We start from the raw sequence: 19,640 nt of genomic DNA, 5'->3' as shown, positions 1-19,640 counted from the left end.
GAGCATGGTTGCTATGTTCAAAATAATTTCTGACGTAATTAAATCACACCCGGGTGAACTGGATGACCGTAGCAACCGTGGTCATTTTTTCTGCACAAAAAAAGCCAGTTGTGAAATCACATCTGGGTGTGATTTCATTACGTCAGATCAGAGCTGATCAGGCTATATAATACCTTAACTTATATAATACCTCACATCGGACAAAAACTCCAGCTGAATCAACCTTACACCACTCAGTTCACACGGGTGTGATTTTTTATAATTCAGCTGACTGTGGAGACACATGCTGGAACTTTTTACTTTGAAATGTTTTATAGTTTCTGAGTTATTTAATTTAAACGCCAAATGCATTCTCAATGGCGAAAACACAAACTTTGGCACCACGTGTTTAAAAAAAAGTGTTTTGATTTTTCTGATTTTGTTTTTTAATAAAAAAATAAAAAATATATATATATATATTTTTTTTTTTCAAAGACGTCCACAGACGTCTTGGGCTATGCACGTGCGGTAATACCCAGGACGTCCACAGACGTTTTGGGCACAAAATGTGTTAAGTACCGCACGCAAAACCTTTTCATGTATTTATATCAACAAGATGACATTTTCCATTGTCAATGATTGTCAACAATCATTACAATCCATAGACTCACACAAATTACATCATAATTTACCCTAAACAAACATTAAAGTTCATAGACTTTGGCTGGGACAGGAAATGTATAATTAGGCTCTCGACAAACATTAAATGTCCATAGACTTGGCTGGCCTATGACGTAATTTGGCTTTTTGAGGGGCTAGCGCCCCTCAAAAAGCCTTTTATCATGATGCTGATGATGTATTGGCCCACATGACGTCACAGGGGCCTAAAAATGGTACACACAAAGCAGCAGCCACATGTTGGAGTGGTTAGCACCGCTCAACAATATGTTAGGCTAATGTTATCCCTACAATAGGCTACAGCTACAACATCACATTAGTGAAGATATACCGGACAAAGACGGATGTTTCAAATGGTAAAACTAAACTTGCTTCCATTTTCTTTTCTTTTTTTTTAAACAAAGGGGAAGAGAGATAAATAACATTGTACACTATGAATTTTAAGTCTAGGCCACCTATCTTGACATTGGCCAACATCCAATTGAATATATTCTTTGGGGGATTGATGTTATACATCAGTGGTTTTCAACCCTTTTCATATAAAGGCGTATTATTTATTCGGCATTTGAGCCACGGAGGCTAAATGAGATTTAGCCTCTCAGACCCAAAACTAAAATAATATTTTGTTATCGTTGGATAAGATTTCATGTCCACAGTTATAACAGATAACAGGCAAACATTGATCAGAAATAACAATTATTTTACATTTTCTAATTGTGTAGACTTATTGTAAATTAAGTAATGCAGAGAGAGTAAAATGAAACCAATGGGTCCATTTGGTTTAATTTTACGCTCTCAAGAGTTGAAGATCTATAAGGTACCATTTGGCTACAAACTAGCTGTGGACCACCTGGAACCCCCTCAAGGACCACTGGTGGTCCCCGTGCCACTGGTTGAAAACCACTGTTATACATAGTTTATGTTAGTAGCTGTTCAGCTATTATTGACTGTGTGTATGTCTGGTCACAGAGAAGAGTCTATTATTGACTGTGTGTATGTCTGGTCACAGAGAAGAGTCTATTATTGACTGTGTGTATGTCCGGTCACAGAGAAGAGTCTATTATTGACTGTGTGTATGTCCGGTCACAGAGAAGAGTCGCAGCAAGGAGGACCAGAAGAGCATGGACAGCAGGAATAGGATCACTCAGGACATGCTGCAGCCGAAGGTGGAGCGCGCTCTCTCTGATGAGGAGGGGAGCTCTGACTATCTCTTTGAGCTCTCCGACAACGACAGTGACACCTCGGACATCAGGTAAACACAGTAAACTCCACCTGTTGGCAGTGGTGGTAAAAGTATTCACATTTTTTACTTGAGTAAAAGTATCTATACTGCAATATAGAAATACGTATTTGCTTCAAAATGTACCTAAAGTACCAAAAGTAAAAGTACTCATTGTGAAGAATGTATCAAATCTTTTGAAAATGGCAGATTTACATGCTGACATTGCATTGTGAGCTTGTAGATCGGCTATTGTCAAATGGCCAAAATGTATACAGGGATAAAGTGGTTCATGGATCTACTGTACAAAGTAGATGGCCAGCAGTCCGGGTCATAACTAAACCTTTTAATTTGTCACACCTGTGTGACCAATTAATTTAATTTAACAGCAAAACGAATACCGACTGCTCTGTTGACAATGTTACATTGTCATACTGTTGAGTCTTTTTATATTTTAACAGTATGGTATTGATTAACCAGCTCCTATCAATATATATGCAGGATTTTCAGTGTGTGGTTTTTATATTCACAAAACATCTAGTATTTGACTAGAATTTAGTAAAACAATACATTAGAATAAAATCACGAGGTCCTTGCCAATACCCAGCCCTAGCAATTGATCACTTTGGTTTCTACATTTCAGTCAGACAACTCTTGGATTGAATAAATATATATTTATTGAGCATAAATTCATAGAGCATCAATATTTAAGCATATTTAGCTTCACGGCTCTGTCCCATTGGATTAATTCCCTGTAAGCATGAATGATAATAAATTATTGCCAACTATTGCCTGAACTAGCTTCGCATCATTGATGAAAAAAAAAAACGTTTTATTGTACAACTAAAGCAAAAGCACCATTTTCAGCGATTGAGCTCTGCTGATAATCTCTGTGCATGTCTTGTCCCCAGTCAGCAATTTATGATATGCAGACAGTGTCCTGGCTACAGGAAGGACAGCAATCAGCTGCTGTTCCCCTGGCTTGCTGCTTCCCCTGCCCCGGCAGCTCTCTCCTTTCCAGCCACCATGGTGGCCACAGCCGCCACACAAGGCCCCGCAGAGAGCCCTGGGAAACTACCTGGAGAAGAGCCGTCAACCTCTTCCGAGGTCACTGCAGGTATGTTTCCTGTTGTAGGCCCACTGGATAAACGCCATCATGTTTATTGCAAGTTCATCTAGTGCCAGTTACTCTTCATGTTTTCCTTGTATTTGCTGTTGTAAACTGTGTTCTAAAAACATGCTAGAAAGAATTCTTACAGTACAAGATACAGTATAATGTATGTATTTGGTTTTTAACTATAAGAATTATATTCATTGCACTTCACTGCAGTTTTATTTGAACGTCCAGGCTATTTGGAAAAATGGAAGACACGATGGCTCATATTAGATTAGACAATTAATAGAAAGGTCTCAGTAACAGAAAAAGTACCATAAGCATTACGATATTTAAATTATGGAAGACTATACAATTAGCCAAAAACAGTTTAAAAGCAGCAGCAATAAAAGTACTTGGAAGTTTACTTCATAGTTCAGAGAGAAGACCACATTCAGGGTGACGTTAGAAAAATATTTAAATACTTTAATTTATGTAGCTTGTAGTAGAATGTAATAAAATGCCAGTAGAAAAGACAAAAATAAAGTCACCCTCCATGCAATTTTACTTCCGTTTCCCCCAAATTCTCACAAACCACATATGGTTGGACATAGAAATCGTACTTCATGCTACATGGCAACTAGGCCTGCCACAATTATTACATAATGATCACATTTATTTTAGATAATCGCAATTATCTTTGTATAGTTGTCATAATTGTCTCCATGTTGAAAGTCATAAAACGCTTAGATAGACCATTTCCACTATTTTTGTTTTCTTTTGAAAGTGTAAAGTTATTCATGTGTCAGTAATGTCTTTCTATATTGTTTATTTGTGATATCTGCCATTTTCTGAAATCTGCAATTTTTGTCTCAGAAACGGCTCCTCAGGAGTACAGGTGTCCTCCTCAGGGCTGCCACGTCATCTGCACCTGCTGCCTTCAGCCCATGCCAGACAGACGTGGTGAGCTCGGCAGCCTGCAGGTCCCTGCTCAGCAATGTGAGTGTCTGGGCCAATGGCCTGATGGTGTTTACTGAATGTGTGTGGTGGTTCACGGTGCTTATTGTCACATGCAATACAGCTGGTAGCAACATTGCAGGCAGTGATGTGGAATGGTGTATAGCTTCTCTGTGGATCTTTGATAGGTCATATTGATATCACCAGTTTGGAGTTCCGTGTGGAACTTGGGCAAGACTGATAAGTGGTTTGTGTGAAAATAATCAGTTTAACTGCTTGACCTACTGGCGGCGTGCAAAGGAAATCTGGCACAGATTGGTCTGTATCCATTCAACATACGTATTTCTGTCTATGGACTGACGGTCTGTATCCATTCAACATACGTATTTCTGTCTATGGACTGACGATCAAACATACAGTACATAGTTGTTATTACCCTCATTTCTATGTTTTTGTCTGTAGGTATGTTGTGCCAGAGGCCCTTCTGTCATATCTACTGGGGCTGCCAGAGGATTGGCTGTCAAGGTTGCCTGGCCCTTTTTAGCGGTAAGTCTATTTTTCCCCAATCAAAATTACTGTGCGCCACAGCGCAGCTCTATGCCATGCCAGATTGCCTACCCAGGGCTGTGTCAGTCATATGCAGCTGTCGGAAACACGAGGAACCTGCGGAGGGAAATAGTTTGTACGACAGACGGTTTAACTATTTGCATATGTGGCGCACGCTATGGAAGAGCTTTTGGAGGTGACCTCTATAACATGGGTTCCCAAAGTAGGGGTCCTAACCAACCCCACATGGGGTCACAGGACACTGATGGTGGGGTCACAAATGTATTTTGGGACATCAAAAAAAAGATTTTTTCCCCCAGGGGGCTAGTGTATTATAACCTGACTCTGCCAGATTGCGGCAGTATTGAGTTCCCAAGTTCCCTCCTCCTGCCTGCATCTGGTCTCTCTCAAGCAGAAACGATGAACCGGAAGCAGCGGGACAAAAATCTGATATCTCCATAATAATTTCGAGTTGTAGTCTTGTTAGGTTGTGTTTACATTTGTGCTGTGGCACAGCTTCAATATGTCATCAATCTCTCGTTGATCCCGCCTCTAGCGGCCGCATATCGCTCCGACCAGAATTGGTTTGGAGTACATGTCTGCCTGTGAGAGACAATACTCTCCCTTCTTGCAGAATGCAAATGTTGTCCAGCAGGGGGAGTGGTTCCACCAGGCTAAGTGTATTATGGTGTGTGCAACTGTGCATATGAAATGTGAGCTTACCATAATCACAGTAATCCTGTCAGTAGAGCATTGCAGAGTCACTGTCCACTGTCGAGGTGATGGTTGTTAATGCATCAAGGAAGGCAATTCTGTTTCTGCACTGTCAAATAGGTCTACATTTATTCTAAGATAGCGTCTTAAATAAGTTATATGAAGCGCATTGTCAAGTGTACATAGATATTGATAGCTCGGGAGGGGGAGGGCATACAAATACATGTCTTTTAATGCATAAAACTGCATATAATTACCTCCGGGGTTAGGTTGGGTCACGAGTCAATGGCAGCATTGTTTTGGGGTCGCGGGCTGAAGTTTGGGAACCCATGTGCTATAAAGGGTCCTGTTGATTGTGGAATCATGTCTATTATACTTTCAGTTTTATGATGCAAGTAATCCATTGTCTTTTACAGAGCTCAATCTAACTGATAAATGCCTTGATGGTGTTCTGAACAGCAATAACTACGAGTCTGAGATCCTCCGGGTGAGTCAGACTTTCTTTCTGGTCATTATCGTGATCCTGTCTAGCTGAATGGGTAGAGAGGATAAGGCTAACACTGTCACTAGGTGTGATTCCATTAAAGGTGTAGTGAAATTAAAAATATGTTTTTCACACTTTTAGACCATATCCGTGGTCATCATAATATGGGCATACCTAACAATGGATGCCAAAAAGATGGGCAAATTCTCATTTTTGTGTGTTTTATATCAAAAGTCCATAAAAATATATTTTTTATTACTTCCTGAAAATGTGCTGCGTGATGACGTGTCGAGGCCCACATCGATAAAAGCCAATAAAAATGAAGCTCACCCGTTTAATTCCCCATATCTCCGCATCCGTCCAAACAGGCAAACACAGCTGCTACTGATTACAGAATTATTCCCATTCAAGATAACATCCAAGACGATTCCAGAGAGTGTATTACTCTGTTTCAACTTAATCATCACGCTAAAATATGTATCTGAAAACATAGGGTAGAAATAAGCCACATAACAGTAAACTGGTACAGCATGGCCGTCTATCTGACTTGTAAACAAACACACACCATGCGTTGGTATAGCATAGCTACCGTCCCTAGCTACCGTCCCATCGCCTGAAGGGATGCGACGCTCTGATTGGTTCAGAAACTTCATAGCGGTGTTTCAACTTGAAACCGTCTGAAATTTCAAAATAAAATGTCCACCATTTCCGTTTCACTACACCTTTAAGCGTTTGCGAAAAAAGGAAGCGTATGTTCATTAAGTCAAAAAAAGAAAAGCGAATTGTCTGTGTTTCCATTAAACTGATATGAAATAAGTTCATGAAATATGCAGTAGGTGGCACTGTTTTGCCAGTAAAGTAGGCCTAATCCATGTTCACACCATTGATTTGATGCGCTTTCTGCGTGCTCTCAGTTTAACGGACGGGACCCCATATACTGCGCTGTAATCAACTCGGGAGTATTCAGACTTCATATGGGATCTTTGAACACAATACACAATTATTAATCGGTCGGGTAGTAGTAAATTGGGACCTTTATATGTATCCACAACATCACTCCCTCTCCCTCTCTAGCCACCCTCCCACCGTTCACTCCACTGCCTCCCCATAACTTTTATTTTATTTTCCAACTGTTCAAAAGCGATATAATGCGAGTTCAATGCTTTCTAATTCAAAACCTTTTCCGCAAGTGTTTCCATACACTATTTGCGCATTTCCCTTTTTTCGAAAAAGCCAAACCGCCACATTCAAGTGAAAAAGTGTTTTTGCGAAAAATGGAGACTTATTCGCATTTTGAGGTGTTTCCATCCAGGAGATTTTGCGCAAGAGCCTTAATGCGCAAAAAACGGCTTTATGGAAACACAGTCAAAATTAGGCTACCAATAGAATGTGGAGTTCAGTGGCTAGAGCTTAAAGTCAGCGCTGCTAACAATGCCACTGTCTGAACTAAGCAAGTTGTGTGTGTGTGTGTGTGTGTGTGTGTGTGTGTGTGTGTGTGTGTGTGTGTGTGTGTGTGTGTGTGTGTGTGTGTGTGTCCTTGTAGAACTATCTGTCTTCCAGAGGGATGTCTTGGAAGGACATGCTCAAGGAGGCCCTGCAGGGCTTACAACAAGGAATCTACTATCTGTCTGGTAAGAAAGTAACACATCTTTATTCCTTAATAAAAACATGTAGGAGTCCTTGTGACATTTTAACTTGTTGATATTTAACAGAGAACCGCTATCATTTGACAAAGCTGTATAGTATACTGATGCATCTTATTAGAAATAGGAGTGAACTGGACGGAGTATCCAATTTGAAATTATATGACATCGATATTACTTAATACTACTGTATCTTCCTCTATCTACTATATCCTGTTAATATGTATTGCTGCTACCCTGAACAGGGCTCCCTTGTAAAAGAGATCTAGTATCTCAATGGGACTTACTATCCCTGTACAAATAATAACTGGGATGTGTACTGCATAATCTTTAGGGCTGCAACAATTGATTATTTTCATAGTGATTCTTCTATCAATGACATTTTGATGTTTACAATAAAAAATATATATATCAACGAATCAACATACAATTTTAATTGTTTTTCGTAATCTACTAAATCATTTTATACTTGGACAATGGTGTCGTACTACAATCGAGAAAATATCTTTTCTACAAGCTCACAAAGCATCATATCATATATCAATTCATTTTATTGAAATGTATTAGTTTTGTATTGAATTGATTCGTTCGATAACTGTTGCACCCTCAAAACGGTTACACCTGTGACCTCATCTAATCTTTCAGATTACCGTATTAATGCAAATGTCACCGTGTGCTTCTGCTGTGGCCTGCGGGGCTTCAAGGAACTGGCCTACAAATACAGACAGAACATCCCCATGTCTGACTTGCCAGGTAGGAGACACCTTAACACTGTCCTGAGGCCGATTCTACAAATGCATTCTCTAAATCAGTAGTTCTCAAACCTTTTCTGTGCCAATGATGACCCACACAATGATTATGTATTTGGTTGCTGACCCCCCCCCCCCCCCCCCCCCCCCCATCTGAAAATGTGGTAAACATTTTCAAACCTTTCAAGATTTTTACTGTAGCTGTAAATAATGTGCTGTGAGTGTGAGCTTCTGGATCTGCTATTTTCAGGGTTCCCACGGTCATGAAATTCCTGGTAAAGTTTTGAAATTAGAAATAACATTTCCAGTACATGCATTTTTTTGCCTAACTATTTTGTAAATAAAAAACATTTCCAATACATTTTACATGAAATATGTAATAAAGGTAGTTTTTTCTTCGAATGTGTTGCGTGATTGCAGCATAATGTAAAGGGTGTGCCAAAAAGAACAGATCTACAAGCTCACAGTTCACTTCAGCGTGATGCATAGTTAGCTTGTAGGTCTGTTCCTTTGTCACATGACACCTTGTAGCTGCAGCGCATGAGCGGAACGGTGAGAGCAACACAGGAGAATCATTATTGCGCTGACTGATTGTTATATAGTCCTGGAAATTAGGTTAAATATCCTGGCAAAGTTTAGAAATTTCATTGGAAAAAATGTGTGGAAATCCTGTATTTTTGAGAACCAATGAGTTTGAACTTATGTTGCTATTATAAATGGCTAAAATCTGAAATGACAGGTTCCTGGTTTTGAATGGGTTAAGCATGCCTGCCTTTCTTTTAGATCATACAGTGGAGTGAGATGGGACACTCGGGACAGAGTTGGTAGAGCAGCTGAGTGACTTGTCACATACAGTATATTAAAACTGAACCAAAATAAATACAAATATCTTCAAAACATTTTAGGAGAGCAGCCCTAACCAGTTACTGTTGTGTGCCGACTATATTACTGTATCCGTCGTGTTTTGGATTTGAATTCGCCACATTGCAAGCATGTGGTACTTCCTTTTTAAAATACAAATTAACATTTTCATTTAATAATATCCAGGTATTTTAAATATAAGAGAAGAAAAAGATTGAAAAGTCTTGAACACTCTCAAATAAAGGCTTATGACTATAAAGTGTAAGAAGATTCCCTATATACAGGGTTAAACCAAAATGAACAACCAGAGGTCTGGTGCAAGTTTTTGCCTTTACATGTCTGTAATATAGCCTAGGTGTCGTAATGAGCCATACACTGTCAAATGTGTTAATTTAAGTCAGATTTTGACTAGAATTGAGTAATGAGTTGATCTTATGTTTTATTGTCAGCATCTGTAACATCTCGTCCTGACTGCTACTGGGGCCGGAACTGTCGCACACAGGTGAAGGCACATCACGCCACGTAAGTTCAATTCCAGATTGTTTCAGTCTGTGACGAATCACTCTATAATTATTTGGGCATTATATAATTTTAGTTTCAAAAAATTCAAAAAATGTGTGAAAAGAAATGCATGGAGGTACTTCCTTGGCCTAATAGCAGTGTGCACACACACGCGGATGCTTTTAATGAATTGAATACACAGGACCACAATAGAAACACGCACGATGGAATCATTTTAACAATCTTTGTAAACAAACTGTTAAAGTATTCAATCAATAAATCAATGCTCTAGTTGGTCTAGTAGCTCACATGATCCTACACCACACTGTGAAAGTGTGGGAAATGGTGATCTTTATAAATACTTAATCTATAAGTGCAAAAGTCCATCATGCATGTAGCAGCATGCCAGCATGAGCAGTGTCTAATTTCTTAGGGGACACTAGGGGACACATTATTTTAATTGAAATGGGTCCTTCAGTATGTTGCAGGGTGTTAAACCATTTCCCCAGTAGAGGGAGGCATTGCATCAATTGGTTCTGCTTCCTCCATATACCTGCAAGCTAGTTATGTGAGCTCAAGTAGATGCTTGATTGATTGTAATTTTTTATTTTACAGTATGCACTAATGGGTACATTTCAAACAAAAGTACAGGTCAATACAAAAACTGCTACTTGAGGATAGAACCAGAAAAAGCACAAAGACTTGTTTACATAAGGGTCCTCCATTTTCAATTTATCAGAACATTAATGATGTACAAATATACACTTATATGAAAAAAAGAATCATAATATATATATATATATATATATATATATATATATACATACATACACAGTTAAAAAAGGTAAGGAAGGGAAATATCATGTAGAGTGTGGAAAGGAGAGGGGACTTTGATTTTCATTTTCTTTTCTTTTTTACGGGCCAGTTTGGAATTGCAGCCGCCCGTAGGTGGTCTTGAGGTATGGTCTTGAGAGCGGCTTTGAAGCAGTCTAGGGATTCACATTTCTTAATGGCTGTTGGTAGGGCATTCCACATTTTAGTGGCATAGGAGCGACATTTTTAAATGTAAACCCTTGTTTGAGCAGAATCTGGGTTTCATGTGGTTTGTTGAACTCCCTCTGGTGTAGTGATTGTGGACTTTGTTGACAGTATTTAGACAGGTACATGGGTATCTTAGTGATGTAGCGAATCTTGTAGAGTGTAGACCAAGCCCATTGCAAGTTGCTGTACTCTATCGTCAACCCTATCAAAATGGGCTACTTTAGGTTTGTTACCCGGGTGGGAACAAAGTAAAGGCACTAAGGCAGCCCAAGAGATGACACACATTTGGTTATTCTGTGACAACACTGCACACGGCAGCAGGGCTCATGTTTAATGCCTCTACTGAAATGGTCTGTGTTGAACAATGAAAGAATATTGGAAATAATATGCATACTACTATAATTTACTCACTTAAATTAATCGAAGCAGATGTCACACATTCATTCAGAATTTCAATATGTGTGCATTTGCACGGTGTGTGTGTTACAGTAACATTAAATTCAGAATGGAATTAATTCAAAATCAAAGTTTGGATTACAAATGCATTGCTACAGGGCAGCATCAACATCGATAGTCATTTGGGGGGGAATTGACTTTCAGGTTCTCACAACAATATGGTGGCAGAGCTCGCTCCTGTCACTGTGCCCTCTAGCGGCGATTTGTCAAAAAAGCACTGAAGTGCTTCTCATCTTAGTTTTCCATACTACTTTCCCCAGGGTTAGGTACACTCCAGCTGGGTCCAGTAACCTCAAACCTATGGAGTATTGAAGCTGCTACTTGCATTTCAATATGAAATCCCAAAACAATGTGTGCATTTTGGAGAAAATATAGTAGTGTGCAAAAGCATAATCCCTTCAAACCTTTAATGTTCTTAACTTTGAGTGCCTGCCATTGCTTTCTAAATCAGTAAAAAAAATGTATAATGGTAGTCTGCTGATTTTGTGATTTAATTTGTGACATTCAAGGCTCTAAAATATTTCCTTTTCTTCACTTTTATTTCAGGAAATTCAACCATATATGTGAGCAGACTCGCTTCAAGAGCTGAAGGGACAAGATGACTCATTCAGTGCATCTCTGCAGCTTTTGGGCACGGTTACACATACGCTTCATATATTTGTATTTGTAGCCAATGCAAGCCGAGGCTTAAGTGTCAGTCTTCCAGGCAGTGGGCAGAAGTGTCAGTTTTCGAGTGTGTAGTTCCTTTGACTTGCACATTGTGGAGTTGTTGGCTCACTGAAAGAAAACTACAAGAGAAATGGCTACCAAGTGGGTCAACAATGGTACTTCGTTCCTGGTTGGCCTCTGGTCATATGCAATGGAAGTGAACGGGGAAGCTGACACTTTTGATGCATATATAGCGCATGTGTGACTGTGCCTGAAGGAGACAGTTAAAAATCTCCAGTATTACCCACTAATCATTGGAAGAGAATAGAGATATTTCATGTAGTTAGAAGAAGGGAAAGACGTTCAAAGGCAAGAATATTTTTTACAAATGTAGTTTCAAACACATTTTTGCCCCCAGCTTTCTTCAGTGCTAAATATATGTTAACAACTATTGTCTGAACCCACTCTTCTGACTAACTGTAATGCAAGGACTGCACCGACAAATCAACGTGCAACGGCCTACCTACATGTATTTCCCATAGTCCATATGCTGCACAGTAATGAGAAAATAGTTTTTCTTTCTTTATTAAATCTAATAGATTTGTACTATAAGTAATGGCTATGGTTATGCATTGACCTGTTGCAACAATTACAATCACAACCAGTGCATACAATTTGGAGCATGTAAACTAATGCTATGGACCCTAAACGGTTAAAGCTGCTCATGATTGAGACCAGGTGTGGGGAATTAACACCAGCCATCAGTCGCCAAAGGCTAGTCTGTTTTTAGCAGTGGCATGTATATATTTTTGTGCACTGTACCTCACGTTGGCAGGTATCACAGCAAATCATTTTTAAGGGATTCATTTTTGGCTAAGAATGTGGCCTATTAAACCATGTTTCTACAGGAATTTATGTTTGAACCTTTTTCATTTAAACACCATAACCATCTGGTCACATAAGACAACAACTAAGTTTAAAATCAAAACTTGTCAAGAAGCGAGAAAAGCAATCGGTATGGACTATGGCCATATTATGTGTATTGAAAGGCATGCTACTGAGTTGTTTTTATATACTTTTCTGTCTTCCTGTGCCTGAGTAGTTGAGATTATGAAAATTAACAATCTAGTAATTCTATTGTACTTGTGATGTAATAATTGTATTTGAATTTTTGATTTAGACCTAGGGCTTCCTACAATAGACATATTCCTTAGGACATTACGGGGAAAAATAAGTTCAAGCACATCTTTCTTTCTATGCATTTATACTTTTTTTGCCTTTTTTTTTTGGGAGGATGTTTGCAATTGAAGAGCAGTAACTCCATATTATTTCCGAAGACACAAGCTGCTTCCATCACCAGTATTGCTCACTTAAAACAATCTGTTAACCAGGAAGTGGATGTCTTGACCTTTTATGGAGTTCACCTGTTTAATCGGTGGTGGCTAGAGGGACATAAGCTTTCCGAGACGAGGGAAGAAAATCCATGTCAAAGCTCAAAACAAACATAATAGGATATAGACAGGCAATCCCATGTGATAGTTGTGTAGGATTTTGTATCTGAGAAGGGGATCAGAGTAATGTGTTGAAATGGCTGCAGTCATATCTGAGGGCATGGGAGGCCCTCGCTTGTATGCTTTGCTCGGGATAATCAACTGCAAGCTGATTAGAGTAGCGCATTAAAAAGAGTCACTTTCTCAGACCCCAGTAGTGGTAGTAAGGGCCAGGGCTGTTTAAAGAGTCACTTTCTCAGACCCCAGTAGTGGTAGTAAGGGCCAGGGCTGTTTCTCAGACCCCAGTAGTGGTAGTAAGGGCCAGGGCTGTTTAAAATGTACGCTTTTGTTTATAGAGCATATACTGTAGTATGAGGCAACTGAACTAGGCTCTTATTATGAGGCAATTATTGGGTGAATGTTTTGATTTTCAGCTGATCTGATTCTTGTTGTAGTTCCATAGACTACAAGGAATGGTTGTTTTGCAATGGCAGGTTGTCTTGCTGAAACTCCAGTTCAGGAATTCTTATGTGCCAATATGATAAGCAAATAATGGTGTTCTCAGCACAGTGTGCTTTTTGTTCTAAGATAAAATTATGTTCAGGGGTATTTCTATGTTTGAGTGAGTTTGTTTTATTTTTAAGTAGTGGTGGTTCTTCACAAGTTTTGCTTAGGACCCATATTTTACCCTCTAGGTGATGTACATGACCCAGTGTGTCCTCTAGGTGAAGTACATGACCCAGTGTGTCCTTGTGTAAATTGCTCTTATACTGCGTTCATGTGGTCCTCTGGACTCAGAAGTTCCAACTGTGGCAAAATGTCTTCAATCTACAAGCTCAAAACATCTGTTGTGACTGTGAGCTTGTAGATCTGGAATAGGGATGCTTGGGCTCAAGTGGTTGATCAATTGAATACTTTATTAGTAAAAAATGCAAACGGTGTTTGCAGACGGCTAAAAGGATAACTGGGGACCACAGACTTTAAGTCCTGATGTTTTGGGGTGCACACCAAAGATCCGACATGCGGAAATCACCCGTCGCTCCCGACATGCGTTGGTCCAACATGCTAGTGGTTGTTTGCAGGTGTTTGGGATGAGAGAAATAGATGGATATAGGCATGTAACGATTCACATCACAATGTTAGGTTCACAATACGATTTTTCACATTTCTTTTTTTTAAACACATTTATTTTCCACACAATTGAAGGATTTTTTAAAAATGATTTCTCTTACACAAATCCAATATTTTCTTCTTTTACAAATCCAATACTGTTTATTTGTCCATCTGTTTGTGCACTGCAGTCTGCATCGATGCCTTCTTCACCCAGTGTTCTTCCTACCTCGGGGCCGTCACTATGCATCAACACATGACAGGCCACAGAACAAAAAAGGGAGTTTAGCCGGATTGCGCCCTTTGCTGTTTGGATCGCGATATATGTTTTTCTTAAATCGATATAAATTGTCACCAGTTTATATCGATATCGATATACGATATATCGTTACATGCCTAAAACTGATGCCGGCTCCTTATCTGCATTGTTTGTATTGTCCAAGAGGGGTGAAAGGTTACATTTGGGTCACAACTCTGTCTTTCTGACACAGTTGATCTAATTTGTAAGGCCGTTTACGTGTCATTTCCTGGAAACTTCGATCGTATTATATACCCGACACTACATGAAGGCAGGATTAGTCCGTGACCCTGTGGGAATGTCTTGTGACCCACTTTTGAGTTCCTATCCACTGGTTGAGAAACACTGTACTGGATATTGGAGGTATTGGCAAATGCAACAATTTTGATGGATTTTGTCAGAGGTCAAAGTATAACTTAAAAATAAATACATTTTCCATGGGTCTTGTATAACTGTATTCTACTGGGTGATGTTTGCTGGTGCTTTTTCCACGTGTCGGTGTTCGGTGTTCATACCTCAAACATTTTTTAGTAAACCTGTGTCCTGCTGATTTGGACTTATGCCTATTGTTTGTAGATTATTTTAGGCTAGCTGGAATGGCAAGATGTTTTAAATATACTTTACTTTATGAGGGGTGGAAAAGGATATTTACAACAAAATGGTGCTTCCTAGTAAATTATTCATGAAAGCAGGTAGATACTGGAATGTTTTGTATGCAAGTCTATGATAGCTGTTGGGATTGGAAAAAATCACGGAACAAAGAAATGTCTTAAATGGGATGTAGTACATTTTGTATAGCTGTATATGTACCACATGTCATGTTATAGCAAGGCTTTTTAAATATCTTGATTTTCTTGAGTCATTACGTAATTATTTTCAGATGGGGAAGTTGAAGTAAAGATCAAGATGTCTAAATTGTTTGCTAGATGCGTGTTTACATACAATGAGGGCATTTGGACATAACTCGGCTCACATACCATTCTGCATCCTAATGATATATTTTTTGTAAAAAGCACGGTAGAGGTTTGTTTGACTGTGTGTCAACAATTAATGATCCTTTTGCAGCGTATGTGAACCTTATACTCAAGCTGAAGCCTTCTGTTTTTCTAGTTTGTAACGGAATGCAAAGAGTTTAATTCCGTAATTAGATCCATCTTTGTGGGTGGAGGAATTGATGGCATTGTAACAAAGGGGTAGAAGGTAACCCAAGTCCTTACTTGATAAGACAGGGTCCCCTCAACTTCAGAAAAATGTTATGAGACTTGAGGTAATTTTTATACCGCCTCTCAAAAAGGGATAATATAGCATTTTTTTAAATGGAGCTCCTAAAGCCCTTATCCTAGCTGCTTGTGGAAATAATCACAACCTGATTTATTTCTGGGGTGGGTAAAAGAAAAGAGGTGGCGTGTAAGGGTGAGGCAAGGTGAAGTTAGTAGAGTGCGGTGGTGGGGGCTAAGAATGGGCACTTCTTTCCTGTCCCTCAGCGTGAGCTCCTGAGTTAATTTGTGGTGTTGGCTAGCTGAGGTGGTAGCGTCCCACCCCCCCAGTTCGTGGTGGGTTCACACTGGCATTCCTTAGCAGCTCAGGCCTTCATCAACACAAGCCCAGCAGCTTTTGCTCTGCCCCCTTCCTCTCATTGCCTTCTCCCTCCCCTTTACTTCGAAGCAGCTGAGTTTTAATTACTCCCTACAGGAGGAGATCTGGGCACCGTAAGCCAACAGCAGTCCCCAAGCCGCCCGATCAGGAATGGGTGTTAGGAGGCTTTGGAAAGGGGTTCATTGCATTCTTCCCCTGCCCCGCCCATGGTGGAAATACACCGCATCCTGGGAGCAAATATTTACTCACTTTTGTGTGAGAAAATCTGGACTGAGCTCTGCTCCTAACAGTAGTCTGAAATTCTACCTCATTATCATAGCTCCTTGAGGAAGACTGAGAACAATCTGATCTGAACTTTGTTCCATAGATTTGCGCAAGTTGGGGAAAGAATGGGCACGCGTATTGACCGTAATTCAAGGCAGGGCACAGAGCTCTCACAGAACTCTCAAGTCTTTACTCATTGTCTGGGGAAAGCATGGTTTATGCACTGCACTATTTGAGCAATAGTCACTCAAATCAACTTTTAATAGTTTTAGTCTAATAGCACTAGAGACAATGTAGAAATGCAGACTTTTTGAAGGAATTGACTTGGCCACTGGTTCGATGCCATGTTCCTGTAAATTGTATTAGCCATGCTAAAATGGCTTCTAAATGCATATGGTTTAACATGCCTGTTTACGTGCACTAATAAAAGATTGATATAGCTTAGCTTTGTCTGTGTAAATTATTGCCCTGCTTTTAGTGTGTTCAGGTGATGTGCATCAGTGTCATAGTGGGGTAGGAAGTTCATTATTATTTCCTGGGATTTAATCAAACTGATGTAGTGGGTTTAAAACGGTTTTCAGAACTGCTTTTGCATCAACATTCTTTATTTTCAACAATATGGTGCAATACTGTCATTACAATACTGTCATTACTTAAAACAATCAAAAGCATTGATGACAGCCTTATTACCAACAAGTTGACTCATTAATAGTGATCACTACTCTTTTTATACTATTGTATCTAATACTGTATATTAGTAAATGCTTTTATACGATGATCAATTCCCTTTTATAATCCAGTTATTGGCTTCAGGAATATATTATCACAGCATTGAAATCAATCTATGCTCTGAAACACTTTCTCAGGTATTTAGTAATAGTATAAGTAAGTTGGCACAGGGGATCACAATCCAAATAATGAGCTATTGAATGGCAAAGTGCACATGTTGGGACCTCACAGCTCATTGAAATGTACCAAACCGGTTCACAAAAAAGTGCTCGTGTTGGGGAGTCATGTAGGCGTATTTACTTTACAATTGTTTTTTTTTGTTTTTTACACAATCTTTTCTTCTAACACAATACCAGAGCAGTCAATGCCTTGGCATAGTAAGCAGCATGATATACCTTTGTTTGAATAAATCTCATCTCGCATGTTATAAAAAATACAGTGACTACAGTGAGGACAAGAACATTTGCCAATGGTAAGCTATACATGTAATTTCATAAAAAAGGTGATTTCAGAAATCAAGCGTAACCGTGATATTTGTTTGACAAAGTGGCACTAACTTGAGTTCATAAAGGCTTAAAAGCCCCGCCAAAGAGTCCCAACGCTCAGTCCTTTCCAGACAAGTTGCACGGCTAGGCTGATTGGCTGAGGAAATAGTAGGCGTCATTGACAGTGCTGTGCACAAAGGCAGGCTTTGACTCATCGCTGGTAGCGTTAGAAGAGTGGGAAGGCAGAGTACTTGATCCTCCCGATGTCTGACTCTCCCATGGCCTCCACTCTGATCAGGCCCTCTGGGGCAGGGGCCCGTTGGCCTGGCTCTGGGAGCCCAGCCCAGTGCTTCCCATGACGAGACCTTTCCCCTCATACACACCCCTGACCAGTCCATTCAGCATGGCGGTGGATGAGGCCGGCCCGACGTGCTCAGCCAGGACCAGAGGCTGTCGGTCCTCCTCTTCGGAGATGGCAAATACCTGTACGCTGACATGATCACAGTCGGCTGGGAAATCACGTCGCTGCCCAGCCAAGAGGGAGCCCTCCCCCTGAAGCTGACTGGAGGGATTGGAAGACGATGCTGATGTAGTGCTGAGGGACGGCGAGGGGGAGGCCATGGTGTGGGGACCTCCAGAGCTGGACTCTGCAGCCCCAGAGAGAAGGCCGAAGCAGGTACCTGTGAATCGAGTGCGTCGCAGGTTGCTGGTGGAGTTGAGGCGGCGCTGCCTGTGTGCAGGCTGGGTCAGGGGGTATGAGGCATTGCTAACAGCAGAGTCTGAGACTGTGCTGGGATCAGCCTCGAGGTGGACATCTGAAAACACCCTTCTGGTGTCTCCTTGAATGTTGGCTGCAAGGCCTGATGGAGCCTAGAATGACACAGGATGTTTTATGCTCTGAAATATGGCAGATATATATCAATATTTGATGTAATATGTACTCTATCCCTGTACCTGTAATTTGTTTGCTTTTGCTGAATGCTGATAGTGAGAAACTCCAGATAATTTGAAATGGGAGATATTGTGCCAAACATTGGGTTAGGACCCAATTGTGAGTCACCGACAAATGTTTATGGGTCCCTTTATTTTTGGTTTCCTAAGTTTAGTTTTTGAGCAGTTGAGACGAATAACAGTCAAAGTCCATAATTTATTCTGACGAATAAATGTATCTCCCCCCCCCAAAAAAAGGCCTATCTGTCCCGAAGCGTAATCCATCATTTATACATTATGGATAATTACTATGAATTTAGACTGTTATTCGTCTCAACTACATTTTTTTTCATGAGGAAATAAAAGAAAAATCAAACATTCCATAAATTAGAAAACAAATGTAGAAGTAGAAATAGCCGGTGTGAAGCAACGTGTTGTGAGCTTGTAGATCTTCTATTTTCACTAGTTTGAGTCCTGGGCAAACATCTAATCTCTCTTTTGGGTCTCGACCTGAAAAGTTTGGGACCCACTGCTGTAAAGAGAGAGAGAGAGAGAGACATGAACAGGTAATACTTACGCTGTCCACCAGCTTGGTGAATGGGCTGGTGGAGTTCCAGCTGCACCACTTCTTATGGAGCTGTGGGAGAGGAGGCAGAAAGTCCTGGAAGGTGCGTACGCTCCAGGCTCTTGGTCTTTGGGCACAGCTGCCATCCTTGGAGGACCTTGCCCCTGTAGAAGAGGCGGTGTCGTGGTCTGGGTAGGGCCAGTCGCTCACTGGGCCAGTGCCGGTGTCACTGTGGTGTAAGAACCGTTCCTGTTGCTTGGTCCATACAGAACACAGATTGATTAATAAAAATCTCACAACAGCGAGGACAAAACAAACACAGACAAAACAAACATTAAACTCTGTTCATTGTTAATGGCGTTTGTTTAAGGAAAAACAAACATTAAACCTGTATATAGGAGGGGCTAGCGTCCCTCAAAAATAAAAAATACAAAACGCTGCTACATTGCTAAAATTTACAAAAGGCCATTGTCTCCCAGGGACTTAGTTAGCAGCAGTGTTAAGACGGATGTTCTTGTGGGACGAAATAGTGGCTGTTGCTATGTAACAATGGAGAAGTCAATTGAATCATTGTTGAATATTTCTAAAAAGAGTAGCAGGCTTA

General features: G+C 40.2%; 2 protein-coding genes across 5 annotated transcripts in view; one reads left to right on the top strand and one right to left on the bottom strand.

Moving 5' to 3' along the window:
* Positions 1–16,769, top strand: part of chfr (checkpoint with forkhead and ring finger domains, E3 ubiquitin protein ligase) — a 28,924-nt gene extending 12,155 nt beyond the window's left edge. For 2 of the 3 annotated variants that reach the window (XM_079516759.1, XM_079516758.1), the window contains exons 10-18: positions 1,747–1,909; positions 2,788–2,993; positions 3,846–3,968; positions 4,389–4,472; positions 5,603–5,673; positions 7,214–7,301; positions 7,959–8,066; positions 9,373–9,445; positions 11,468–16,769. In XM_079516759.1, the coding sequence (XP_079372885.1) occupies positions 1,747–1,909; positions 2,788–2,993; positions 3,846–3,968; positions 4,389–4,472; positions 5,603–5,673; positions 7,214–7,301; positions 7,959–8,066; positions 9,373–9,445; positions 11,468–11,510 (959 nt within the window). In that variant the 3' untranslated portion in view covers positions 11,511–16,769. The remainder of the gene's footprint in view (positions 1–1,746; positions 1,910–2,787; positions 2,994–3,845; positions 3,969–4,388; positions 4,473–5,602; positions 5,674–7,213; positions 7,302–7,958; positions 8,067–9,372; positions 9,446–11,467) is intronic. The other variant, XR_013791300.1, reaches the window with a different exon arrangement.
* Positions 16,770–16,909: 140 nt separating this feature from the next.
* LOC306934497 (uncharacterized protein) overlaps positions 16,910–19,640 on the bottom strand; it is a 35,133-nt gene continuing 32,402 nt past the window's right edge. The window contains exons 6-7 of one of the 2 annotated variants that reach the window (XM_079517078.1): positions 19,049–19,285; positions 16,910–18,411 (exon numbers count right to left, since the gene is read on the bottom strand). In XM_079517078.1, the coding sequence (XP_079373204.1) occupies positions 17,836–18,411; positions 19,049–19,285 (813 nt within the window). In that variant the 3' untranslated portion in view covers positions 16,910–17,835. Of the gene's footprint in view, positions 18,412–19,048; positions 19,292–19,640 lie in introns of both variants that reach the window. The other variant, XM_079517077.1, reaches the window with a different exon arrangement.

This window comes from Electrona antarctica, assembly GCF_951216825.1.
Source record: "Electrona antarctica genome assembly, chromosome: 12".
Lineage (NCBI taxonomy): Eukaryota > Metazoa > Chordata > Actinopteri > Myctophiformes > Myctophidae > Electrona > Electrona antarctica.
Note: the sequence above shows the minus strand (reverse complement) of the source record. Positions and strands in the feature narration are given on the sequence as shown.